The 27916-nt window shown below is 44.4% G+C and overlaps 1 protein-coding gene across 2 annotated transcripts in view; it reads left to right on the top strand.

Annotated features, from left to right (window-relative positions):
* Positions 1-399: 399 nt before the first annotated feature.
* NIPAL3 (NIPA like domain containing 3) overlaps positions 400-27916 on the top strand; it is a 49803-nt gene continuing 22286 nt past the window's right edge. The window contains exons 1-4 of one of the 2 annotated variants that reach the window (XM_059038799.2): positions 400-483; positions 20321-20389; positions 21974-22145; positions 24661-24720. In XM_059038799.2, the coding sequence (XP_058894782.1) occupies positions 418-483; positions 20321-20389; positions 21974-22145; positions 24661-24720 (367 nt within the window). In that variant the 5' untranslated portion in view covers positions 400-417. Of the gene's footprint in view, positions 484-15035; positions 15302-20320; positions 20390-21973; positions 22146-24660; positions 24721-27916 lie in introns of those variants that run through there. The other variant, XM_059038815.2, reaches the window with a different exon arrangement.

The following is a 27916-nucleotide window of genomic DNA, read 5'->3' as shown; positions in this document are numbered from 1 at the left end:
CCGTGTCCCCTGCATTGGCAGGCGGACTCTCAACCACTGCGCTACGAGGGAAGCCCAGGGATGGGGTTTTTAAAGGGCCGGGAAAAGGCTTTGAAGTAGGTGAGCCATATCTTTGAGATGATAATGTTTCAATGGTTCATTGTACATGCATTTTTAATGTTCTTCCCCACCCTCTAGAGCACTGTGAGAATCAGGAAACGCATCCCTGTCTGTCGGCCTGGGAAGAGACCTAGAAACTGGCACGTCTCTGAGGGAAGATGAGGAAAAGGCTGTAAATCGGCCAAAAGAGGCTTGAAGTACTCTTTCTGCGTGGGAAAGTGATGGCTGGTGGAAGGAGGCGAACCCCACAAGGAAAGATGGCTTAGCAGCAGCTGCAGCCGCCAAACCAAGCCCGGTGGGATGTGCCCTTAGACCACCATGGACGGAGCCCACAGAGCAGCCCTGCAGCTGCAGCAGCTCCCGCCCGCGAGCAGTGCTGACCCTGTGAGTGAGGCTTCCTTCTCCTACAAGGCAAGAGCTTTTATTTTTTTTGGTTTGGAAACTTTATATTTTTCTAACAAGAAAGTAACACGGTGCAGCATTGGCTAACAGATAGGTCCAGGGTCCGTGTGCCTATCGCTGGCAGAAACAGGCAGACCCTCCACGCGTACAAGAGAATGTGTAATCAAAAGAAATGTTCATTAAAATACATAAAAATAGGAAGGTAGAGAAATATTTTAAAAGGAATTCATTCCCACTTAGAAGACTTGATTTTTTAAAAAAAAATCACCTGCTCCATTACTCAGAGACAACCTTTGTTCATATTTCTGTATATTTCCTTCCTGTCTTTTTCTGGTATTACAGATTGGGGATCAGATTGTACAGAGAGTTTTGTTCCTTGGTTGTTTCCCATAACCTTGTTTGTGGACTATTTCCCCACGTCACTGAGTAGTGATTGAAAGCATGCTTTCTGAATGATTGTGCAGTAATCTGTTGAGCTGCTGTATCAAAATTTGCTGGAAAGGCCTCCTATTGTTGGATGTTTAGGTTGTTTCTAATCTGGGATGACTGTAAATGCTGCAGTGAACATCCCAGAGAGCCTCCCCCTTTGCTATCTCTAAGAATTGGATAGCCCTGGAAGAGGCAGTCTCTCCCCAACAAGCGAGGTCACAAATGCCAGTGCATCGGCAATACAGAAAATAAGAAAATATAGTTAATATAATTGCTCTTGTGGTGAATGGATGCCAAATAGACAAACGCAGAATTTAAGAAAACACAGAACACTCTCCCTGATGAGGTTTCTAATAAGTTTCCATTTTAATCACAAATTTTATTCAGTTACTTATTACAGAAATATCTTCATGCCAGAGCAAAGGTAAATAAGTCATAGTGACTGTACCAAAGAGCTTAAGAATTGAGGTGGCAGAAAGGCATGTGAACAAAGGGTGATGAGCTGACCGAAGTACCAGGGGGGATAAAGGGAAGAAGGCTAGGCTTCAAATCCCTACCTGTTCCTATCTAAGTGATTAGACGTAGGGCTTAGGTAACCCTCAGAGCTTCTCTTACGGGTAGGATGGTGGTAGCAACACCTCACTCCATCCCTCATCCCTCCTCGGCTGCATGGATCAATGAGAAAGCACGCGTAGCCCAGCGCTAGGCATGCAGGAGGGGCTTGACTCACCGCTTGACTCGGAAATGCCTCGTGGTTACAAACAGGAACACATGAAGGTGCACAGCGCAGAGGAAGGAGTAGTTAATTCTGCCTGGGGGAAGGGGAAGGGGTTTTTAGGGGGAAGCTGTCTCTTTCCTCCTTGATTTTAAGGCTATTTTGGTTGCAAGGAATAAAAATCCATTTCAGAGATGCTGAAGGGAAAGGTAAAATTATTATAAGGCTACAGAGGAGCTCATGGAACCCAGGGGCAGGAAGGGCCGTGGGGCTTGAAAGGTGGTAGAATTCTTAATCACACATTCAAAAGAGGGAGGATCTGATTGGCCCAGCTTGGGTCAGGTGTCTACATTCGTCCAATCAGTAGTGGCTGGGGGTGGGGTCCTCCAGCAAACATGGTGTCTCCACACTGTGGGCTTGTGGCTGGGTGGGTTTTCCCAGAGGCATCTCCTACCTTTGGGGAAAACATTGAGAGGCCCCAAGTCCACGTTGATCGTTGATCGGAGGATGGCATTAGAAACAAGCAGTTTGCCCTGAGTTACAGCTCCGCCCTCACCCTACCCAGCGGGGAATGGATTTTGGTTGTTGGGGGAGGGTGATCCAACCAACAGGCTGCGCTGCCCGAGGGGCGGCATCCCTGTGGGTCTCTGACACTGGAGGCTCTGCTTCAGCCTGCAAGAGTCGGGCCTCACTTTTTCCTATTTAGCAAACAGGTCTTTCAAGTGAGCACCTGCCATATACGTGTCTGTGCTGGGTGGGGCGGGAGCTATGTAGGTAATTGAGATATCTCCTCCCTGAAGGAGTCTAGAAGGGTGGCGGGGAAGCCATTTCCACAAGTAGCTACTCTTCAGGACAGAATTTGGCACAAAAAGAGAGATTCAGCAGGGTGTTAAGAGCATGGCCTTTGGAATCAGGGAGACCTGGCTTCCAGTCCCAGCTCTCTCACTTTGTAGCATTATAACTTGAGGAAAGTCATGTAATTCCTCTGCACATCAGCATTAAGTTCATCCTGTAGGGTGCTTATGAGGATGACCTGAATTTACAGAAAAGGAAACTGAAGCTGCCTGCACCGTCTCCTGTTTTCTGCCTGTGGTAATCCTACCCACCCTTCCAGCTCCGGCTCAAATATCACCTTTTCCATGAAGCCTTTGTCAGTCTTCCTGGCAGGGAAATATAGGTCCTTTATCCACACTTTTATAGCCAATTCACAATTACTATGGTAATCATCATCATAGTAATAGCAACTAACATTTGTTGTGTTTACTATAACAGGGACTTTGTTAATCCTCACAAAAGTCCCAGAAGGTAAGTACTATTATATCCCCATTTTACAAATGAGGAAACTGGCACAGAGACATTAATTAACTTGCCCAAGACCACACAGTCAATAGGTCATAAAACTGGAATTTGAAACAAGCCTGTGCTCTGCCAAAGCCCGTGGTTTTATCCACCACTTCCTCTTGCCTACATTGTTCTGGACACTCTGCAAGGCCCTTTCTCTCCCTGATACTGGTTATTAAGTGTCAAAATAGCAGTCGTGGATAAGGTAATGCCTCACCTGCTGGAGAAGGTAAACATCAGGGGGAGCTGGCCTGAAGCCAGGTCACAGGTGTAGCAGAGCCCGTTGGCCAGCCTGCTGCATCCCTTGCACTTGAATATGAGTAACCCTCAGAGCAAGCCAGAATGCAGTTTATACTTAACTGTTAGCATTTTAAGCCCAAGGGACTATGAGAGTTCAGTTTAAATAGCAAGTGATGACAGTCTTGTCACTGCAGTATGTAAATAGATGCTGTTGTTGGCAGATGTAAAGCAGGCGCTGGAACAGGAGATCTGAGCTGAGGTTTCACTTGGATACCAATATCCAAGTTTTCCTGCCTTTGCGACCTTTGGCTGCTTTTCTGCGCTCAGTTTCTTTTCTTTCAGAGTTGTAGCTGGTGAAAGATCAATTCTTGGATCAGAGAATATCAGAGCCAGAAGGGTCCTTAGAGCTGTTGCTAATGCTAATGATGATGATGATAAAATTGAAAATTGTAAAAATAAGAATGGTAGCAGCTAGAATTGTTTTAATATTTATTACATGAGGGTTTACAGTCAGCTTCATTTTTCAGAGGGGAAGCTGAGGCTTCAGAGTGATTGCCCTGAAGTCACACAGCAGTAAGTGGCAGAGGCAGGACCCCAGCCCAGGTCTGCTGGTCTTCAAAATCTGTATTGGTAAGCTGAAGCAGAGAGGGAAGTGACTTTGGGTCTGCTGCCCCCTTCCCTTGATGGCTGGGTCTGTTGGAGACATGACTTGAACCTGCCCCTCAGTGGCAGCACCGGTGTTTCAGTCTGCACCTTTTCGTAAGGCATAGAGTCATTGATCCCAAGGTCGAATCCCTGTCCTGGGTTAGCCGTCCACATGCACTTACGAGCACGTAACACTTTGAATAACTTTGGTGAAAACCCCCGGGTGGTTCCTCAGCCAAAAGCAGAGCATGCTGGGTCGAGAAGTCTCCCAGCAGTGTCCAGAGCTGGAGGCTCCAGTTGCTGTCCTCCTCCCTCCCTGCCAGTAGACCTGGACACCCCCATTTCAGTTTCCAGTGCTGAGGTTTGGAGGAGGAGCTTAATGTCAAGAACCCTGCTGGTTGTCGCCTCAACTCTGAATTGCCCTCCACCAGGCACTTGAGGGCGGCTGGTAGGTGTGTGTTCAAATCGTGTAACCCCTGGGCTGCTGGCAGCTTCCTTGCTTGACTTTAAATGCTCATAAAATTGAACCAGTCACCACTTCACAAGGGTTTGGGGCATAATTAGCATTGATGAAGCCCTTTGAAACCCTTGGATGAAAGGGGTGAAGTTGTATTGCGCTGTTAACTAACTGTGTCTGTAGCCAGTCATTATGAGTGGAGATTAATATGCTTGAGGTAATGGCTTTTAAAAGAAACCTCAGCTTCCTGTGTCATTAGTGGGAATGTAGCCCTTACAAGGTGGGGATCTTTTTTTCTTTATTTTGCCACCTTTGAAGGACACCCCAGAGAATACAGTGGGAGACAGATTCTCATCAGGAAACTGGAAGTCAGACCTCTAGCTTTAAGTTCTCCCATCCTCACCTTGGACAGGTTATTTAACTACTCTGAGTCTTCCTTCTTTCATCTCTAAACTCCTTCCAATTTATGTGCTAAAAATAGGACTCATAGTAGTACCCACTTCATAGGGTTATTTGTGGCTCAAAGGTGATCATAGAAAGGGCTTAGTGCCATGCCTGACATATATATAATACATGTGATATATAAATGCTCCATAAATATTATTATGGTAACCTTTTAACCTTGTTTTTGATGCTTAGACTGGTTTATCCCTGTGAGCGTCACAATTTCATTTGCTGGTTTCACCCCTCCACAGCCTCCTCCCTGAAACAGCATTGACTTGTCTGTGTGGCCACAGCTGCTTGTTTCCCATCTTCATCTCTTTACTTCCCCGTGGAGAGCTGTTAGCAATGCTGTCGACCTAAATAGACCTAGGAGGCAGTAATAAAGCAAAAAGAGTTCATTTGGGATCCAAGAATTACAGTTCGGGGCACACAGATTCAGGTGTCAAGTCGAGGGCTTTTACAGGTGAAGAAGGGAAGTTTTCATCACAAGCGATTTTCATTGGAGTTGGAGGGAGAAGCTAGTCTTGGCTAAGCGTGACTGAGTGCTCAGGCCATCACTGGGGTGTGTGGGGGTGTCAGTTTGGTACTGTGACAAGCTGCAAGCGTTCTTGCAGAGTCCTTAGAGTATTCATGGTTTGGCCTGGTTCAGAAGTTCATGGCTCCAGCCGGTGAGGACATATACAAGGTCCACCTCCTTAAGGGCCTCCCAGCCCCATTTCATTTTTTTAAAAAAAATTTATTTATTTATTTATTTATCTTTGGCTGCATTGGGTCTTCATTGCTGCACATGGGCTTTCTCTAGTTGCGGTGAGCAGGGGCTACTCTTTGTGGCACTGCGCGGGCTTCTCACTGCGGTGGCTTCTCTTGTTGCGGAGCGCGGACTCTAGGCGCGCGGGCTTCAGTAGTTGTGGCATGCAGGCTCAGTAGCTGTGGCACGCGGGCTTTCGTAGTTGTGGCTCACTCGCGGGCTCTAGAGTGCAGGCTCAGTAGTTGTGGCGCTTGGGCTTAGTTGCTCTGTGGCATGTGGAATCTTACTGGACCAGGGCTCGAACCAGTGTCCCCTGCATGTCAGGTGGATTCTTAACCACTGCGCCACCAGGGAAGCCTCCCAGCCCCGTTTTTAAATCCTGACTTAAATGACTCCATTTTATGTCACATTTCACAGCACATTCTCCAGCAGCCTTGTGGATTCAGTCTCATCAGAGGACAGCTTGGTATCTCTGGGTAATAATAATGTAGTGACTATCAGTTATAGGTCGAACCATAAGAAACTACCACTTTTGTAGGTCAAAACTGGTTGGATATTGGCAATTTCTATGGTTCACCCTAATTCTTAGTTACTGAGTTAAGTGTTTCTTCCAAATGATCTCAAGAAGTTCATGCACCAGCTCTGACAGAGGGACACTGTCATCCCAACTAGCAGAAGAGGGTGGAACCAAGGCTTAGTGAAGCAGATCTCAGCAGCCTGCCTACCCTGAACCTGCAACTGTCCTCTGAACAGCCCCCGCTCAGGTCTCCATTTCTGCATAGTTCCTGGGGCCTGTTTTGAGCTTTGAAGTGTTTTTGGAGCAGCAACCAGAGTCTTTTTGTCTCCTACCTGCTGAAGGCAGTTCCTGCAAAATCATTGCCACTTAATGCTTTGTAACAATTTCCTCATTAGCGTAGGTAAACTGAGTTATTAGGCAGAGTGCCTGCCTGGCCCCAAGTTCTTTGCCTCCCATGAGGTTGAGGTCCTTGCTTTCAATCCTTAGGAGCCACATGTAGTGAAGGGCTTCCTTGAGGTCCTCAAACTTGCCCCTCTAAGGAAACACTGTGTATTTCCTCACACTTTCTTTTCATTGACATCTAAAACTTAAAACTTTTGATTACAAGTTTAAATATTCACAAAGTATGTAATTCCTGATGCATTTAAATTCTTTTTTTTTAACTCTTACATATACTTAACTAAAGCCCCCAGAATATAAAGACCACTTGATCCCTACCATCAGACTTCTGAAAAGACTCTTCTTTAACAGTTGGAAAGTTTACATCATTCCTTTTCCTTCTTGAATTTCTATTTCCCTTCCATTTCCCCACAGAATTTTATCCCCAAATTGTGTCAGCTTAAAGAAGAACATACAGCCTAAGAGTTGTGACTTAAGTTTTTTTCAGAGACCTTACTGAGGACTATAGCCTGGGAGACAGACGCTCAGTAGCTCTGAGGAAGCTTTCTGAAGAGGTTGAGGGGGAAACCAGTTTATACGTATGTGATTTTTGGCTAGGAAATACATGCGGTAAAGTATACATCTTGGTAAAGGATTACTGCTGGCCACAGAGAACAGATACCTCAAGTTAATGATTTAGTGCTTTTTTTTATGTGTGGGAAGATGCAGGAATCTGGGTTCATTAAAATTCTTCCTGAGATGTGCATCTAATTATCTAAGGGGACTGCTTGTCCAAGCGCAGAGCATCCTGTCATTGTCTTAATTTCCGTTCAGAGTGTACTATCATCATCGACTGCAACAAATTACAGCTTAATCCTTGCAGAATTGGGTGGTGAGCAAAAACACTCTTGTTCTTTGTTTATATGTGTCTGTCTTTCAACACTTAAAATTTTTACGGACACCTATCGTACTTCTCTACAAGAAGGAATGTAGAGTATGTAACCAAATTTCTTTTTAAAAATTTCCTTTGATACAAGGTTCATAGGTATTGATTCAATACAGAATTTTTTATACAACTGAATAAAAGCAATTGATTAATGCAGTATAAATTCTTATCATCATTATTGAACAAAAATAACTTTGTATTAGAAAAATGTATCTGAAAAGATTTGGACTTGATTTTCAATATTCAAGGTAAATATTATTAATTGGTAGAATGAGATAGAGTTTAGCATCAGTCCTGTTGCCAGCTTTGGTTTTTATGGCTAGAAGTGCTGAGCCTCTTCATGTACCCCGAATGGAAGAAGTATTGTTACAGCAGTATCACTGAATTCTTTCAACTCCTTCCAAGTTATGTGCTAAAAATCACGTAGTGATAAACTAGTTTTATTGACCTGTTAGCTAACAATATGATTAGGACCTCATTCATTTTTGTTCAAAGCAACGTACTAGACACACTTAATTTAGAACAGGATTTGGTTTTGCTTTTACAGTTTCCGTGAAGTTTACCAAAAAAGCATGATCAATTATGCCGGTCACTTTTTTCACTTAGAGGCACATTGGGTTAATCTCATATATCCAGAAAGGATTGGGGAAATTGAAATATTATTAATTTTACGACACCTTTGCCCTTACTGTATTGTAATACATATATGTGTACATATATTTTAACTCTAGAATATAATGCAAATATTTACTATAAATATTTGTACCTGTATTTATCCCTTGCTTGAATATATTTTTGTCAAAACTTAGAACTGTAGGTGTAACCTAATTAACAAAGCTAGTCTTTATTGTACAAACATCAGTTAAATCAGACTTTCTGGTTTCAGAATATCTTAACAAGGACCAAGTTATCCCATTCTGATATCTGTCATGGCTTACAGGAATACGTATGAGAGAGGGAGAGAAAACAATTCCTAGAATGGGCATTTATCACTAAAGAAATCTCCCAGGAAACAAAATTTCAAAATTCCCCTGGGTTTCTTAGTGGTTTTACAACTTGGGGCAATGTACCAGAGTAAGATTCCTCATGAGTGAAGGACAAGCCTTTCTTTGATAAAGTGGGAGGAAGCTACAGAGAAAAGTAAGAAAGGGGAACAATAGGAAGCTAGCAAAGGGCACAGATGGAAATGAGGATATGGTGATTGAATCCCTTAAAACTGTCAGTGTCAGCAAAACCTTTGTAGAAGAGAGTCTCTGGGCCCCCCAGTCTGAAGGATATGGCCTTCTAGATCTTGCTACCCTGATTTCTCTTTTAGAAACAGTCCTAATGACATCACTCAGAGCCTCCCTATCATCTCCAAGCCCAAATCCAAACCCTTTGAAGTAGAGAAGCCCCCTCCCAATCTGACCAGCCCACCCCTAAGCCTTATCCCTCTACACTCAGGTTTCTTCTATCTTCTCTGGACCCTCTCCCAGCTATATAGAAGCCCTCATTGGTGCTCAAGCTCTCACACACACATCCCCTTTTACCTCTCAGGGCCTTTGAGCCCACTTCCCCCTGGGTCTTATCCCTCCACATCACCTTCTTTCCATTCCGCAAAGGCACCATGCTCATTCCCACCATGGGGGCTTCCCACCCCACCTCCATCACTCTACGTCTTCAGATCTCTCTCTGAAACCATTCTTCAGAGATGCTTCCCTGACTTCCCTTAATCCTGGGTCTCTCACACACTAGATCAGGCCTCTGTGCTTCTCCTAGGTAGCTCTAACTGAAGTGTGCTTAAAAATAATCAGGTCGGGCTTCCCTGGTGGCACAGTGGTTGAGAGTCCGCCTGCCGATGCAGGGGACACGGGTTCGTGCTCTGGTCCGGGAGGATCCCACATGCCGCGGAGCGACTAGGCCCGTGAGCCATGGCCGCTGGGCCTGTGCGTCCGGAGCCTGTGCCCCGCAACGGGAGAGGCCACGGCAGTGAGAGGCCCGCATACCGCAAAAAAAAAAAAAAAAAAAAAAAAAAAAAAAAAAAATCTGGTGTTTAATATATACTGCATGAGGACTGGGACAGCACGTGGCACGTTGGCAGTCAGTGCATGGCACACACTAGGCACTGAATAAGTGAATAAGTGTCAGGAATGCTATTCTTCCCTCCTCTGTAAAGTGTCTGTATTCTGCACTAGCCTAGGAACCTTTGAGTCAAGAACCAATTCCCCAGCCCTTGATAATAGCTACTAATTACTGAATACCTATCCTGTGTCAGGCATTGTTCTAGAGCTTTAAATATTCCATAGCTTGACATAATAGTTAAGAGCATGGGCTCTAATGTCAGACTACCTGGGTTCCAGTCCTGCTTCATCCACTTACCAGCTACCTCATACCCTCTGTGCCTCAGTTTCCTCACTGTAAAATTAGATAATAATACTACCTACCTTATAGGGTTGTTATGAGTTATGTTGTTATGTTATGATTAAATGAGTTAATATATGTGAAGTACTGAATAGTACTTGGCATGTCGTAAGTGCTCAATAAATACTGTTGTTTGTCATTATTGCTGTCATGATTATTTCTAATATTTACAACAAACCCAGTCTGTCAGTTTCCAAAGGCTGAGCTCTCTCTAGTAGAAGAGCTGGCCAGCCATGTAAAAAGAACTCAGGCTGGGACTTCGCTGGTGCCGCAGTGGTTAAGAATCCACCTACCAATGCAGGGGACACGGGTTTGACCCCTGGTTCAGGAAGATCCCACATGCAGCAGAGCAGCTAAGCCCATGCACCACAACTATTGAGCCTGTGCTCTGGAGCCCGCGAGCCACAACTACTGAGCCCACGCACCTCAACTACTGAGTCCATGTGCTGCCACTACTGAAGCACACGCCCTCTAGTACCCATGTGCCGCAACTACTGAACCCGCGTGCTGCAACTTCTGAAGCCTGCATGCCTAGAGCCCATGCTCCGCAACAAGAGAAACCACTGCAATGAGAACCCCATGCACCACAATGAAGAGTAGCCCCAGCTTCTCTTGTGGCTTCTCTTGTTGTGGAGCATGGGCTGTAGGCACATGGGCTTCAGTAGTTGCAGCACACAAGCTCAGTAGTTGCAGCACATGGGCCCTAGAGTGCATGGGCTTCAGTAGTTGTGGCGCTTGGCCTCAGTAGTTGTGGTGCATGGGCTTGGTTGCTCCGTGGCATGTGGGATCTTCCCAGACCAGGGATCGAACCCGTGTCTTATGCAGGAAACCTGTGTCCCCTGCATAAGAATCCTGCAGGCAGGTTCTTAACCACCGTGCCACCAGTAAAGTCTCAGGAGCAAAGTTTTGTATACTACTGAAATTAAGATGGTAATTATAATCCCCAGTATAACCACTAAGAAAATAAGTCAAAAATATATAATAAAAGAAATAACAAGGGAATTAAAATGGTACTCTAGAAAACATATCTATTTAACACAAAAGAAGGCAGTAATGGAGGAATTGAGGAATAAAAAGAGACATAGGACATACAGGGGAAAAAAATAGCAAAATGGCAGAAGTCCTTCCTTATCAGTAATTATATTAAATGTATATGGATTAAACTCTCTCCAATTAAAAGGTAGAGATGGGTAGAAATGATTTTTTAAAAACATGACCCAAGTATATCCTGTCCACAAGAGACGCAGTTTAGATTTAAAGACACAAATAGGTTGATGGTAAAAAGATGGGAAAAGATATTCCATTCACAGTGGAATATTCCAAAAGACAGCTTGAGTGGCTATGCTAACATTGGACAAAATAGACTTTAAGACAAAAATTGTTATGAGAGACTAAGAAGGACATTATATAATGATAAAAGGGTCAATCCATCAAAAAGATATAGCAGTTGTAAAATATATGCACCTAACAGAGCCCCAAAATACATGAAACAAAATTTGACAGAATTGAAGGAAGAAATAGTTCATCAGTAATAGTTGGACACTTTAATACCACATTTTCAATAATGGATAGAACAAGTAGACAGCAGATCAAGGAAATAGAAGACTTGAACAACACCATAAACCAGTTAGACCTAACAGACATCTATAGAACACTCCACCGAATAGTAGTAAAATACACATTCTTCTCAAATGCACATGGAGCAGTCTCTGGGATAGGGTATGTGTTAGGCTACAAAACAAATGTCAAATAATCATATAAGCATGTCCTCTGATCACGGTGTGATGAAATGAGAAATCAATAACAGAAGGAAATTCACGCAGCAAAGAGGAAAATTTACAAATATGTGAAGATTAACCCATGGTCAGTGAAGAAATCACAAGGGAAATTAGAGACAAACTGATCCTAAAATTCTGTGGAAATGCCAGGGACTCCAACTAGCCAAAACAATCTTGGGAAAAGAAGAACAAAGATGGAGGACTCATGCTTCTTGATTTCAAAAATTATTACAAAACTACAGTAACCAAAACAATGTGGTACTGGCATAAGGACAGATGTACAAATCAGTGGACTACAATACAGAGACCAGAAATAAACCCATACATCTATGGTGAATTGATTGTTGACAAGGGTGCTAAGACTACTTCATAGGGAAAGAATATAAAGTCTTTTCAACAGATGATGCTGGGACAACTGGATATCTACATGTAAAAGGATGAAGTTGGACTCCTTCCTCATACCATGTAAAAAAAATTAATTCAAAATTAAAAAATTAATTCAAAGACCTAAATCTAAGAGCTAAAACTATAAAACTCTTGGAAAGAAACATAGGTACAAATTTTTGTGACCTTGGATTAGACAATTTCTTAAAATGATGACACGAAAAACCATACAAGAAACAAAAGAAAAAATAGATAAATTAAACTTAATCAAAATTAAAAACTTTTGTTCATCAAAGCACACTGTCAAGAAAGTAAACTATAACCCTCAAAATAGGAGAAAATATTTGCAAATCGTATATCTGACAAGGGTTTAGTATTCAGACATATAAAGAAATCTTACAACTCAATAATAAAAAGACAGCTCAATTTAAAAATAGGCAAAGCATTGCACAACATTGAAAATGTACTAAATGCCACTGAATTGTATACTTTAAGATGATTAATAGTCAACTTTATTATATGTGAATTTTAAAAAATAGGCCAAGGATTTGAATAAACAGTTCTCCAAAGAAGATAAACAAATGGCCAATATATACCTAAAAAGACACTCAACATCATTAGTCATTAGGGAAATGCAAATGAAAACCACAATTAGATACCACGTCACACTCTTTAGAATGGCTATAGTATTTTTTTTTTTTTAAGGAAAATAACAAGTGTTGGCAATGATGTGGAGAAATGAGAACACTTGATTGATGGGAATGTAATTTGGTGTAGCCACTATAGAAAACAGTTCGGCAGTTCCTCAAAAAGTTAAACATAGAGTTACTATATGACTGAGCAATTCCATTCCTAGTGGAATATACCCAAGAGAATGGAAAACATATGTTCATACAAAAAGGTGTACACAAATGTTCATAGCAACATTCATGATAGACAAAAAGTGGAAATAATTTACATGTAACTGATGAACAGATAAACAAAATATGGTATATCCATATAATGGAATATTATTTGGCCATAATAAAGAATGAACCTTAAGAACATTATGCTAAGTGAAAGAAGCCAGTCACAAAAGACCATAGATTGTAGAGTTCCATTTATATGAAATGTCCAGAATAGGCAAATCCATAGAGACAGTGAGTAGACTAGTAGTTGCCAGGAAATGAGGGGAGGGGAAACAGGGAATGAATGCTAGTGGGTTTGGGGTTTCTTTGAGGAATGACAGACATGTTCTGGATTTAGATATCGGTATGGCACAACTTGATGAAATCTGGATGTTTTCAAGATTATGTGGCAACTCTGGCTGTTCGGTGGTTAGGACTTGTGCAGGCAAAAAAAAAAGAAAGAAAATAAAAAAGATTATGTGGCAACTCCGGAAATCAGATACACACCCGGCCTCCTGTTTGTTGTTGCTGCTTGTGGTTTCTTACTGTTTGCTTGTTTAGTGATTTTTCTCAACTTTTTTTGTAAAGTCTGTGTTTTCTGTTGTGTGTGGCCTATCCAAGTCTGTGTCTGTTAGCTTGGTGGTCAGTTTGTGTTTTGATAGTTTCGTTAAACGCCTAGAGCCAAAACAAGGAAAAAAGAAAAAAAAAAAACCTCTCCCAGTCTTTGCAGACTGGCTCTGTGCTGAGGCAGTACTCCATCGTTGACCAGTCTGTTTACAGCTCTGCATTAACTTTTACTTGCTGCTCTGCCCAGCCTGAAGGCCACCTGAGGTGAAGGCTTAGCATCTTCTCAAGTGTTCTTGGAGCATGCATCCAGCCCTGGGTATACGAATAGTCTTGATTCCCCAGGATACACTGGAGCTTTTAAAAGCCCTCTCTCTCTCCACTCCGCACCCCCATATCTTCTTTCCCAACCTCTTCCTGCTCAGGCTTTTCCTTCTGTGTATTGTTCATCCCAGGGCTGTCCCTTGCCTCAGGATGCTGCAGCCAATACGTGTTACTTTAAATTCTTTCAGCAAAAGGCATCCCGGAAGCTGCTGCCCCAGCCCTGGTACTGCTCCAAGTCAGGCAAAACAAAGGCAAAAGCCCTTGTGCTGTTCCTTCAGGGAGCTGCCAGACAGGTTGGAATCCACAACCTCAGTTTTTTTTTTTTTAATTTTAATTTTATATTGGAGTATAGTTGATTAACAATGTTTTGTTAGTTTCAGGTGTACAGCGAAGTGATTCAGTTATACATATACAGGTACCTATTCTTCTTCAAATTCTTTTCCCATTTAGGTTATTACAGAGTATTGAGCAGAGTTCCCTGTGCTATACAGTAGGTCCTTGTTGGTGATCTATTTTAAATCACAACCACAATTTAAAAACAATAAGGTCCTTATTGCTGCCTCTGTCCTCATGACTGCCATAGGTCTGGAGTGTAAGTGATGGTTGGCAGGCAATTGAAAATGCCACTTTGCTCTCTGACCATAAAGCAACTGCTTCTTTCTTCACCAAGCCTTCCCCTTCTTATTAGAAGTTTTTAATTAGATTCCAGAGTTCTGGAAAAGTTGATTCAGACAGTGTTTGCCAGTTCATTCATTGTTTTACTGGAGGGATGGATCCCCTGGAGTTCTCTATTCCACCATTTTCAATGGCATCACTTATAGCATTGTGAAGATACTAAAAAAAAAAAAACCCACTGAATGGTACACTTTAAAACGTCAAAATGCTGACTTTTATGATTTTTGAATTTGTCTGAATGAAAAAGGTAGTGACACATTAAATAAAGACATTCTGGGTTCATAGAATGGCCTTAAAGAGCATTTAGAGCCAGGCATTAAGATGGGAAGACATTAAAATACCTTAACTGAGCAAAAAAGCGGGGAGGTGACCAAGCAGTAGAGTGATCCATACTGAAATCAGATGGACAATCAAAGCCACCCACTAATAAATGTCTGGAATAGAGCCAAAAATTGCTGGATCGTTAAGCAACGCTGGTCCACTGAGAGAGCACATCAGTTAGCTATTGCGGGGTAACAAGCCACCTGAAAACCTAAGTAGCTAAAAACAACAACCATTTTACTGCTCACAATTCTATGAGTCAGGAGTCTGGACAGGATCTAAAAGAATTGAAATCAAGATCTCGAAGAGATATTGGTACTCTGTTGTTAATTGCAGCACTATCGACAATGGTCAAGATGTGGAAACAACCTAGATGTCCATTGATCAATGAAGAAAGAAAATGTGGTATATACTACAGTGGAGTATTACCCAGCCTTAAAAAAGAAGGAAATCCTGGAACACGCCACCACACGGGTGAACCGTGAGGACATTACGCGAAGTGAAATAAGTGCTAGACTGAACGTGCCTCGCCTCCCCCCACCCCAAATTCGTGTGTTGAAGTCATAATCCCCAATGGGATGGCATTTGGAGATGCGGACTTTGAGAGGTAATTAGGTTGTGAGGGTGGACCTCATAATGGGATTAGTGCCATTATAAGAGAGACAAGACAGAGCTCTCTTTCTGTACCATGTAAGGACACAGCAAGAAGGTGTCCATCTGCAGACCAGGAAGAGGCTCGCACCAGGAAAAGAATCAGCCAGCACCTTAATCTTGGACTTCTCAGCCTCCAGAACTGTGAGAAATAAATGTCTGTTGAGCCACCAGTCTATCATATTTGTTATAGCAACCCAAATTGACTAAGGCAAAATAATCCAGTCACGGAAGGACAGATACTGCATGATTCCACGTATATGGGGTATCTTAAATTGTCAAACTCATAGAATCAGAGAGTAGAATGGCAGTTGCCAGAGGCTGGCGGGGAGGGTGACAATAAGGAGTTGCTAATCACTGGGCGTAAAGTCACAGTTATGCCAGATGAATCAGTTCTAAGATCTGCTGGACGCCATTGTCCCTGTAGTTAAAAATACTGTATTGCACACTAAACATCTGTTAAGAGGGTATATCTTATGTTAAGTGTTATGCCACAGTAAAAATTTTTTTAAAAAGAAAGAATTCGAGCAGAGCTCAGCAGTGGTGGCTTGCCTTTGCATCTTTGCTTGGCTGGGGCTGGAGCTGGAGAATCCAAGAGGTCCTCAGTCATGTCTGGAACCTCAGCTGGGATGGGTTAAATCAGCTGGCAGTGGGCTGAGGTGGCTGTGCCTCTCTCTTCTCTTGGTGTTGACTGGGCCCACTCGTATATCTGTTTGACCCTCCACATGACCTCTCTCTCTTTTGGAGGGCAGGCTGGGCTTTTTTACACGTGGCTGGGTTCCCCTCCGAACAAAAGCAGAACCTGTAAGGCCTGAGCTCGGAAATCCCAGAACTTGACTTCTCTCTCATTCTGTTGGCCGAAGCAAGTCACAGGCCAACCCAGGTTCAAGTGATGGGGAAAAGACCCCACCTCTTGAGGGGAGTCATAGCACATGCATCCAGGGACGGGAGGAATTGTTGGCAGCTGTCACTGCAGTTTACTACAAATGATAACCCCAAGTTCAGGACAATATAATTGTGAAAGTCTAGTGGGAAGAATCTTGCCTCTCCACCAGGCCACCTCTGATACCACCACAGTGGGGAGGAGAAGGGGTGCTTCGTGACTGCCAGGTAGGGCAGAGGTCTAGTCTCCCTGTGGTCTCTACTGACAGTGGGGGAAGGCGGGTACCGCCTCATCACTGGCCTCAGCTCCCCACTTGGCCTTGTCTGATAGTCCCAGCAGGGGAGTTGGGTTGCTTTGTTACAGCCTCCAAAGGGTGGAAATCTAAGCTCCCTACTGGGCTTATGCTGGCATGGGCAGGGTGGAGCCATATTTTATTTTCCGGCAGTGTTTGGAGTACATCAGTTATTGCCTAAAAGCTCTCTGCCTGGCTTGGCTGCTCCTTTCCTTGTTCTCCGACTAGAGTGCAGCCTTTTCTTTGGGCTTTTTTGGGTCACACCTGTTCCTATTTCCAAGTTGCCAGTTTCTTCAGCTCCAAGTCTGAGATACATGAGGCCAAAAGAAAACTCAAGGAACTCCCTACCATGTGGTTCCTCAGGTCCCAAGGTCCTTAGCCTGTCCGCCTTCTTCTGTCCACCTTTCAGTCTTCTTATGTTTGTTTTATATATAATGTCCAGGGGTTTTAGTTGTGCATAGCGGGAAGCATAGGGAAAAGAATGTCTACTCTGTCTTACTGGAAGCAGAAGTCTTTTAAAATTAAAGTTGTCAGAGAATTTTATTGTATGTGAAGAGCTGAAGTATTTAAGAGAATTTCAGTTTCCTTATATTCGTAAGTGCAGTTTGTTAGACTTATAAGAATACCGTAGTTCCTTGTTAAGGTTTTGTTTCCAAAAAACCAGATCAGGGAATCTGTTATTTTAATAACATATATAATTTTTTTAAAAAAAAGCAAAGTAAATGCACGTAACCTTTTTTGTCCATAAAAGCTACCCCGTTTTTGTCTATAAAAGTGAGGGACACATATTTACTAGGAGTTGGACTAATAATAATAAACATAGTCCCAAACTGTGTTCTGTGAAGCCTTGACTCTGTTAGGCTCTTTGGTTGCAAGTAACAGAAACTAGCTCGTAAGCAAAAAGGATTGTGGGACTGCTTCCGGAATAGAAGGAAGAGCTGGAGAAGCCAGCTTCAGAAGGTCAGGAACCAGGAAGGCTCCACGGGTCTGACGTGGCTAAACCTCACCTCGGGCAGGAGTGAACCAGCCTTTTTCCACCTTTGTGTTTCTCAGTCCAGGATTTGGACCCTAGACAGAGAGCTTCTGACCTGCCTGGCTTGAATCAAGCGTGGGTCACAGGCCCATCCTTGTCTAGGAGAGGAGACTGGAGCACTTTGAATGACAGTCCCCACGGGACTATCCAATGAGGAGGCAGGGGGATGGGAGGGAGTCCTCCACAGCACAATGGGGGTGCTGTTACCAGAAGGAAAGGAAAGCGATTAAAATGTCAGGCTGGTGAGAATTGCAGATGTACTACAGATGCCCGTGGATGGACTCTAAGCTAAGAGCTCTGGAGCCAAACGGGTTTGGGAAACCTGAGCTAGACAAGGAGAAAGTGCCTCTGAGAGCCTCTCCTGGGCCAGTGCACTGGATGGAGGATACAGTGTTTACCAAACTTATCTAACCACATGATGCCTTTTGCCTTGGAACCCCATTGACATATCTGGGAACCCTGGCCTGATTGACCTCCAGTGACCCTTTTAGCTCTGAGATTCTATGATCCTGCAGGAAGGACATGGCTTCTGTTTAACTGAAAAGAAACCAAAAAACATGAAACAGTGGAGATGGAGAAGGACCGAGCCAGTGCAGCTCAGGCTGAGAGCTGTATTGGGAAGCAGTGGAAGCCAGCTCCTTTGGGTCCCTGGAGATGCCCCCAATAACCTCCAGTTAATGAGCTATTTTATGTGAAATGAATTGGTTGGTTTCTTGTCTGGCGTGATCATCACTTCGTTTCTCTGAGCAGTCTGGCTCTGACCAGAAGCTTGGGTCAGGGCCGGAGGGGCCCTTAGTAGTCGTCTGGGCCAGCACTTATGTCATCCAGAGAGGACACACAAGCCTGGTGAGGGGAAAGGGACCTGTCTGAGGCCATGTAACGACGTGGTGGTAGAGCTGGGACCAGAGCCCAGGTCTCCTGGCACCCAGCTCAGCATCCTTCCTTTATGCTGCAGCACTGCACCTTGATGGGGAGAAGTCGGGGACAGCCACGGTGGTTTCCATCAGCAGACCTCCTCCTCCCCTATCCCACAGTGACCGCCCCTTCTCTGGGAAGGCCCCTCAGCTCTATGGGCCCTCAGCAATCTGGGAGAGGGAAGGGAAGAGGTGGGCAGGAGGCGGGATGGAGGATTGACTTTATCCCCCTTACTGCTTGCTGATTATCTGTCCTTCCAGAGGGATTGAAGGACTGAGTTTGTCTTTTTTTTTTTTTTTTTTAATTAATTTTTACTGGACTGAGTTTGTCTTGATGTTCACTGCTGGTTCACTTGGGCCTGGCCCAGGCCTTGAAGAACATGCAGATTTCACAAGGGAGGGCGCCAGTGGGAGGAGACTCTTGAGCAAAGGAGGAGTTGGGAAAGCCCATGCTGGGAGGAGAGGATTCCTATTTGGTTAGAATGATGCATTCCTTTGGTGTTTAGCGGGATAATGCTGGAGGGTGTGTTGGGGACATAACATAGTGTGGTTTAAATGCTGGGCCATGTACACTTTGACCCAGCAGTCCCACTTCTAAGAATTTATCCCAAGGGAATAATCCTCATAAATGCACAAAAATGCATGAACTAGGATGTTCGTTCACAGCATTGTTTTTAAAAAAGGAAATAGCCTAAGTATCCAATAATACAGAAACAATGATAGAAAATATGGCACATCCAAATGGTGAGTTATTTTGACATTTATTAAAAATGGTGAATTAGAGGGCTTCCCTGGTGGCGCAGTGGTTGAGAATCCGCCTGCCGATGCAGGAGACACGGGTTCGTGCCCTGGTCCGGGAAGATCCCACATGCCGCGGAGCAACTAAGCCCGTGAGCCATGGCCGCTAGGCCTGCGTGTCCGGAGCCTGTGCTCCGCAACGGGAGAGGCCACAACAGTGAGAGGCCCGCATACCGCAAAAAAAAAAAAAAAAAAAAAAAAAAAAAAAAAAAAAAAAAAAAAAAAATGGTGAATTAGATATGCCTATCAAGAGAATGTATTTATAATATCTTAGGTAAAGGAACAGGTTATAAAACAAATTATAATATTATTTTTATAAAAATAAATTAACATTGCCATTGACATCAAAATTCATGGACAGAAAAAATTTTTTACAAAAACCAAAATGTTTGCAGTAACTATCTCTGGGGGTTTTAGAGTGACAGGTGGCTTTTTCTCTTTTTTGCGTTACTGTTCTTTTCACTTATATTTCCTAATTATTCTACAGGGAATATACGTTTAGTAATCATTGTATAAAGTTTTAAAAAAAATGCGGTGCTAAGGAATCTGCACCTCATTCTTAAGGTGACATAAATTAAATTTTTATAAATTAAATAATTAAAAGTGCCCGAAGCAACTTTGCCACTTAAAAGAGTCTCATTGAGACCCCTCTGGGAATAGGAAGACGCCACTGATTAGATGGCAAATAGTATCCCTGCCTGTGTTTTTCTTGTAAATTCTGATTTCTGAACATTGTTTTTCTGCTCAAGACCATACCAAGTCAATACATTAAGGGGACTGGAAGAGCAGATTCAGGCCTTATCAAGTCCTTGTGACTGGAGGACAAAGGATGGCGCTTTCTGGTAGTGTCCCATTGCAGGCCGTGTTCTGTAAACCAGCAAGGCAGCCAGAGTAAACTCAGGTAGAAAAATTCCAATAGAGTGGCTGGGGGGCGTGGCTTTGTAATGGATGTTGTTGGTTTTGTTTTGGGACAACAAACATTTGGATTCAAATGTGTCCTGGGGCCCTTTGGCTTAGGCCCAGCTCATGTCTGCTCCTGTGAACTTTCCTTACAGGAAAACTTGATCGGTGCCCTCTTGGCGATTTTCGGACACCTTGTGGTCAGCATTGCGCTTAACCTGCAGGTACGTTTCAGTCACCAGCACTGCCTGGGGCAGAGATGCAGCCGATAGCCAGGGTATCTGGTGCAGGCCCCTGGTTGCCTCCTCTCAGGGGGACATTGCCTATTCCATCCCAGGGCTGGGACACTACCTTTTAGGTTGTTCCAGAATCTCTCTTGATTCTTTGCCCCCCCTTCATCCCCCATCACCCCTCAGCTATGAAGACAGTGCTCTCCGTTACTTAAAAGTCTCTGGGGGGTGCCTTGGAGCAGCTGCTGTGTATGCCCTGCCCCATAACTCCTCGGCCTAGTTGAGCTCACAGGCAGCTGTGGTCTAGAGCCAGTTGACGACACCATGGGAACTGGCCCCACTGGCTGCAGGTGCAGCTGGGAAGCCAGCTGTGTGTGTTGGGTGCTGGTAGCGGTTGTTAATGTCCTGGAGCAGCCTTTAACCAGTGGGGCATGGGAGTCAGGCCTCCCGTCCTTGGGTAGGATGGTTCTGAGGGGAGTTCACAGGGTTTCTCAGAGGGACTGAGCCCCAGTTGCCCAAAGCACTAACTCACGTGAAAGCACCCTTCACTGGTCCTGCTCCCCCTTCCCTGTCTCACTTTCCCACTCCCTGACTTATGCTTCCTGGAATCACCTCCCGAATCAACTCCCTGCTCCCCAGCCCTTGTTTCAGGGACTGCTTCTGGGAAACCCAGTCCAAGACTTGACACCTGCCAGCAGGACAAATCCCACAGCACACTGGCCAACGCTTTCCCCCAGCGCTGCACACCTGCCAGCTTCGGCGAGCTGCTCTGTCCCTCTCAAGCAGGCACATGAACACTCTGCTTCCACATACACACACGTGTGTGTTTCTGTGTGTTCCCGAGGCTGCATGGTCTCTTAGCTCCTTCTGTGGTTCCGTCTCTTCTCTCTGCAGACCAGCACCTCTGCTTATGCATCTGCTTCTGTGCAGCCCTCATCAAGATCCTCCCCACATGGCAGCCTTGACCCTCTAAGTCAACATGCCTTTCTGGCTTTCCTTAGTCACTGCCTCAGGGTCTGTATCCCCAGATCACATGTCCAGAACCAGGAATATTGTCCATGCTTGGGCCAAGTATCCACCCGGGGGAGGGCAGGGTCCACTAGCACCCACAGGGCTGCCCAACAGAGCGGCCAGCATTTCTACAGAAAGGAGTGTATCCAAGTGGGCACACTGAACACGGGGTCTCCTGGGCATTGCTATGAGAGGGAAAAGTCAACCCAAGGGCCAGGCTAAAGTGGGGGTCCTTAGATGCTCGTGGCCTGTGATGTGCATCAGAAATGCACATTTCCAGGCCTCACCCACATCTCCCCGCTGAGGGTGAGGCCCAGGCACATGTATTTTTGCAAAGCTTCCCAGGGAATTTAAGGCTTCCCAGCCGATTTGAGAACTACTGTCTCAGAATAGCAACCTAAGATTTAGATCACTACTGCTTTACTCTTCTCTGAGTCAGAACTCCAAAAAAACTTGACAGGTCTCCCCGAACTATTTTTAAAAGTGGAGGGTGGATTTAGGATTCGTGCGTCTTAGCATCTTTTCCCCGGAGATCTGGACAAATCACATTCTTTCTCGGATTTCTAGAAGTACTGTCACATTCGCCTCGTGGGCTCCAAGGACCCTCGGGCCTATTTCAAGACCAAGACATGGTGGCTGGGCCTGTTCCTGATGCTGCTGGGCGAGCTGGGCGTGTTTGCCTCCTATGCCTTTGCCCCGCTGTCGCTGATTGTGCCTCTCAGCGCCGTCTCCGTGATAGGTAAGACCCAGCTCCCACCCCGCCCCTCCCTTGGGACTTGCCCACCTCTGTGAGCAGGTCACCACCAGGATCAACGAGACTCACCAAACCAGTTTTTGCTTTGCTAGTAATACGTAACACTTACAAAGGGCTTCTTACTCAGCAGGACTTGCTCTAAGCACTTTACAGACAGTGATTCTTCTAATCCTCCTGGCAGCCTTTTGAGGGAGATACTGTTGTTATCCCCATTTTACAGATGAGGAAACTGAGGCACAGAGTGGTGAAGTTACTTTCCCCAAATCACACAGCTAGCAAGAAGCAGGGCTGGGATACAAACTGGCTGTCTGCCTCAGAATCTGTTTAAGATTCGGAAAGTTTATCAGAATTGCTTTTTATTTCTACTGCAGAAGGAAGATAAACCTTGACACATTCATCCTAACACTGTCAAGATAAACTAAGCTCTCTGATCTTTTTACATCAACTGATACCATTTTTAAAACATCACTAACTGTCTCATCTTCCCTTTTTCTATGATTTCTGTAATCACTGAACCAGTGTTTCAGAACGTTTGAACCAACTGGAAGACAAAGGAGTTTTAATGTCCATGAAGTCACAGATGAAATAGAATTAGAAAAAAACATTCTTTTCTTCTTAAGTAAAAGATGTTAGTAGATTAGTGAACAATAGTTTTTTGTACATAGGAGCAGGGACAGTGAAATTGCTTTGAAATGTTTCGTTCCATCTTGCTGGTAAGCATTACAGTGCCGAGAAGCTCTTCTCTGCTCTTAAAGGAGAAAATCCTATTCTGAGTCTTAATCCTCCTGGAATTAAGAGGGCCTCTTCAATACCAGGGATGGCAGATGCATGGCATTTATGTGCCCCTGCAGTACCCAAGGCAGCTATCACTAATCAATCATAGTGAGCCTGGATGAGCCCTCAGAATTCTCAGAGCTTCAGGCAGTCATTACCAATTACTAGGAGTTGGCAGAGGAGCGGAAATCTATTTGCTTTCCCTGATCCTGTTTATTGAAAGCCCCTCTTTTTCTTGACCAGGGTTGGTAAACAGGCGGCCTACAAGATGACTGAGGTCCTCAGGCATGCTGTGTTCTTTCCCACCCAGCATCGTTTCAAAATATCATGTGAGGGCCTTTAGCTGAGGCAAGTTGTCTGCCGTAGTCTCAGCTTCTCTCTGCTGTCTTACATCTGGCCTACTTTCTACATCTGTGTTGTTGCCCAGCCCCAATAGGTATTTAGGTTTCTCCTCTGCCCATTGCTCATCTATCCAAAGGGCTCTCAGAACCTTTATTGACAATGAGGAATATGTGACTGAACGACTAAGTGCTTTAAATCTTAGTCTTTGAATTTTAATAAGGATCAAATAACCAAATTCTTGAAAATGGGCTGAATTATAATGATGGGACTTCACATATCATCCCCTAGAAATTAAGGGGCTCTTAGACTTTCTTAAGTCACCAAGTGAAAAATAATATTAAAAATAAATATTAAAGTAATAATCACCATTTATTGGGTACCTATTACTTAATAGTCACTGTTCCAGGTACTTTAATAATAATAATAACTCAGTTATTGAGCATGTACTAAGTGATTTGCATATATTATCTCATTTAATTACCCCTATGACTCCGAGACGTAGGTATTTTCAGTGATGTGCTGATAAACCAACTCGAGAGAATGAGAGAAGAAGAAAAAGAAAAGAAAGAGGAGGTGGAGGGAGGGAGGGAAGAAGGGAAGGGACAGAAAAGTGGAAGAAAAAGAAGACCTGATTTTTAACGTTTCCAATGTAAAGGGTGTAAATACCCACACTGTCGCTGATTCCAAGCTACGAATGGTTTCCCGACTATTAACCCTCACCAAGCTGGTGAAGGCTGGATCCAGCCCACGATTTCAGAGACTAGGAGACTGACTCAGGTGAAGTGACCTACCCAGGTTACCCAGCCAGAGGAGAGGCAGACCTGAGATAGTAACCCAGGTCTGTTCATGGTGAATGCCAGCCCCATCCTTTAGCACAGTCACAAGAAAGTTTGAGTACATCTGCAAACGTGGGAGAGTCAGGGAGTGAAAAGAAAAGAACCAGGGGGGCAATGTCAGAGGTAGGCATTGCCTTCTGAAGGAGTAAGAGCCCTGGCCTCCAACAGTCCTAGGTTTGAGCCCAGCCTTTTCTTGCCAGATGCATGTGGGTCCTTTCCCTCTCTCAGCTTCAGTGTCCCCATTTTCCACATGGAATCATAACAGTGCCCACCTCAAAGAGCAAACACGCCAGAAATAACTTGTGTAAGTTGCCTGTCACACAGCAAGTGTTCAGCCCCCGGTGTTCCTTGTAGGGAATCCTCAGGGAGGCTCAGAGAGGAGCCTCTGTTTCTAATAACAAGAGACTGAGCTCTTGGGGGCACGAGTGAGAGCTCAGGCAAGCTCCAGTGCAAATGAGCCAACCCAAAGGGCACTGGTGAAGGGACTCCATTTGACTGATGGCAGCCTCAATCCTCTTCTCCCTGTGCTTTTTCTTTTTTTTTTATAGCCAGCGCCATCATAGGAATCATATTCATCAAAGAAAAATGGAAACCTAAAGACTTTCTGAGTAAGTTCGTGGATTTGAGGCTCTGTTCTTAATTTTATGCTTGTGCTTTTTTTCATTATGAAACCAGCTCACCCCAATGTCGAGATCATTTGTCTCCTGCTCTCCAGTGTGGTTCTGTATCCCACCCTCGTCAGGCTCCTGAGAGCTGGGTTTTTTCATCAGTGGTTCCCAAACTTGGCTACACATCAGAACCATCTGTGCAACTTTTTAAAATGGGCTTTCATTTATTCCATTCAATCAATATTTATTGAACATCTATTACTAGGATTTTAGGAGGCCCAGTAAAAGGCACCCTCCTTCCCTAAATGAGTTTGAAAACAGTGAGAACTAAACATGGACGTCAAACACAGGAGATCAGAAGTTATGCTTTATTACTAATAAAAGCTAGATTAGAACATGCAGCTACACAGACTTGCTTATACTCTCCCCCAATGCGCTCCAGCCCACAGCTAGACCTTGGGCCAGTCTCCCAAGGAAATATTTGGGTTCACAGAATGGAACACTTATCCTGAATTACTGCCTTACATATCCTGGGGCAGAGAAGGGAGAAAAAAAGATCAAAGCCTTAGTGTTTAAATTCTTTCGATAGATTAACTCCATTTCGGAGAAATGCAGACCAATGGGGCAAGAGGCAGAAGTGTCGGTCCATTGGAGCTTCCTCCACATAGAAACCCAGGGAGTGGGGAAGAAGTTACCTACTGAGTGCCACCCTCTGTTGTAGGTGCTGGAGATACAGCAGTAGGACAGATAAGGATCCTACTCTCATGGAGGTTACCGTCTAATGTATATGTGTGTTGGAGGGGAGAACGTACAGTAAACACGTTAACTATATAACTAACTAAATACAATAATTCTAGATCTTAGCGAGTGCTTCAGAGAAAATAGAATGCTTTTTGTTGGGGCACTGGGGATGTGGGGATGCTTCTCCTAGACTGGTCAGGGTTAGACTGTCTGAAGAGGTGGGGCCCAGACCTAACTGATACTAAGGAGACTACCAATGCCAAGATCTGTGGGCAGTGTTCCATGTAGAAGGAGCAGCAGGTGCAGAGGTCCTGAGGCAGGAATAAGCTTGGTGTGTCGGGTATCAGTAAGGCCAGTGTTGCTGGAGGGTGATGAGTAAAGGAGGAAGCAGAACATGAGAGCAAGGGGGCATGGAGGAACTGGATGATGCAGGGGCTTACAAGCCACGCTAAGGAGTTAAGGAGTGACGTGATGGTGGGTCCAGGCTCTATCCCCAGAGACTTTAAATCTGGGCTTGGGCCTGGGCATCTGCATTCTCATAAAGCTCCCCAGGGTGAAGTATATTAGTCTGCGACTTGCTTTGAAATGTATCCAAAAATAACCTGGCTTGATGAATGAGTGGAGGGTTGAAGAAAATGTATCGCGATATGGGATAAAGCAAGTATAATAAAATGTTAATTTAGAATCTAGGTGGTGGGACTATGGGTGCTTACTATTAAAGATTTTTTTAAATATAAATTTATTTTTATTTAATTATTTTTGGCCGTGTTGGGTCTTCGTTACTCTGCATGGGCTTTCTCTAGTTGCGGCGAGCGGGCTTCTTATTGCAGTGGCCTCTCTTGTTGTGGAGCACGGGCTCTAGGCACGCAGGCTTCAGTAATTGCGGCTCGCGGGCTCAGTAATTGTAGCTCGCAGGCTCTAGAGTGCAGGCTTAGTAGTTGTGGTGCACAGGCTTAGTTGCTCCACAGCGTGTGGGATCTTCCCGGACCAGGACTCAAACCCGTGTGCCCTGCATTGGCAGGCAGATTCTTAACCACTGCACCACCAGGGAAGTCCTTGTGTCTGAAAGTTTTTAAACACAAAATGTCAGGGAGAGGAAGCTCCCAAGATGCTGCAGACATACAGCCACATTTGGGAACCACTGTTCTGAATCATTGGTGTAGAATAACAGCAAGATTGGGCCAGGAGGTGGAAAAAGAAAAGAATCTTACACTGAAAAAAGCAGAACTACTGCTCAGCAAACAAATGACGGCGCAAAGACCAAAAGACTCAATGATTTGTAGTAATTCTGCTGGGGGAGGGGCAGGGCGGGGCTGGTTCTGAGATCAGTGTAGAGGTTTATGTCCCTTTCAGGGTCATGCTAGGTGGTCCTGGAATGAGAGCCATGCCCTATGTGAATTAGAAAAAGATGCCCCTCTGGGCATCTATAGTTCTGTGGGCAAATGCCTTGGTGAGCAGAGCATGGGCTAGATTTTAGCCTTCTTCACTGCCCTTGTGCAGTGAGCAACCTGCACAACTGTACCTGGCTGCCCTGCTTAGAGTTCTATTAAGTCCAGCAAACATTCACTCAGTGCTAGACCTTTGCTGGACAACGCAGGCATATTGATAATAGAGTAAGACCTGTCCCTGCCTACGGAGAACTTAAGACAATAGACTTGCACAGAACTTACCATGTTGAGTTTAACCATGGTTCATTCATTCACTGAGCAATTGAACAACTGGTTTTTGAACACCTTTTGAGGCCTAGAATGAAAATAAAGGATTTAATATGTTATCACATTTCCTCGAGATACTGAAATGAAACAGGTAGAGTTAATTCAATCACAGAAAAATCCAGAAGCCTGTGGTCACAATATGTGCAGCTCAGAACTCACAGCCCTTTTCAGCTTGCCTGGGGCTGGGCTCACTCAGCTTCAACCAGAGGCTTTTCACCAATCCCACAGGGTTCCACTGGAGTGTGACAGGACCCTGGGGAAGAGTCAGGAGACTCTGGTCCTTCACCCAGGAGCATGCCTCCTGGGCCACCAACAATTTCTGACAGATCTGTGGAGTAGAGCGTTGATAGTATTTAGATAGCTCCCTTGGGAGTAGGTTAAATAGCCAGTTGGGAGAGGCTGAGACAGTTTTTCAAAGGCATACCATAGGCTCTGAAGGTTTGCTTTTGAGGCTTTTTTGGTTTTTGTTTTTATCTAGCCCATCTAGCTTTAGAATGTTCCTTGTAAAATGCATATTAAAACCAGAGTGCAATACCAGAACAGCTAAAATGAAGAAAAATACGCAGTTTTGCTCATACGCTACTGGTGGGAGTGTAAATTGGTACAGCTGCTTTGGCAAACCATTCGAAAGTACCTACTAAACTGGACATCTACATCTCCCGTGACCCAGGAATTCCACTCCTAGTTTTGTACCCAGTAGAACTACATGCATATGTTTTCCAAATGACATGCACAGGAAT

Source organism: Kogia breviceps, chromosome 1, assembly GCF_026419965.1.
Source record: "Kogia breviceps isolate mKogBre1 chromosome 1, mKogBre1 haplotype 1, whole genome shotgun sequence".
Lineage (NCBI taxonomy): Eukaryota > Metazoa > Chordata > Mammalia > Artiodactyla > Physeteridae > Kogia > Kogia breviceps.
Note: the sequence above shows the minus strand (reverse complement) of the source record. Positions and strands in the feature narration are given on the sequence as shown.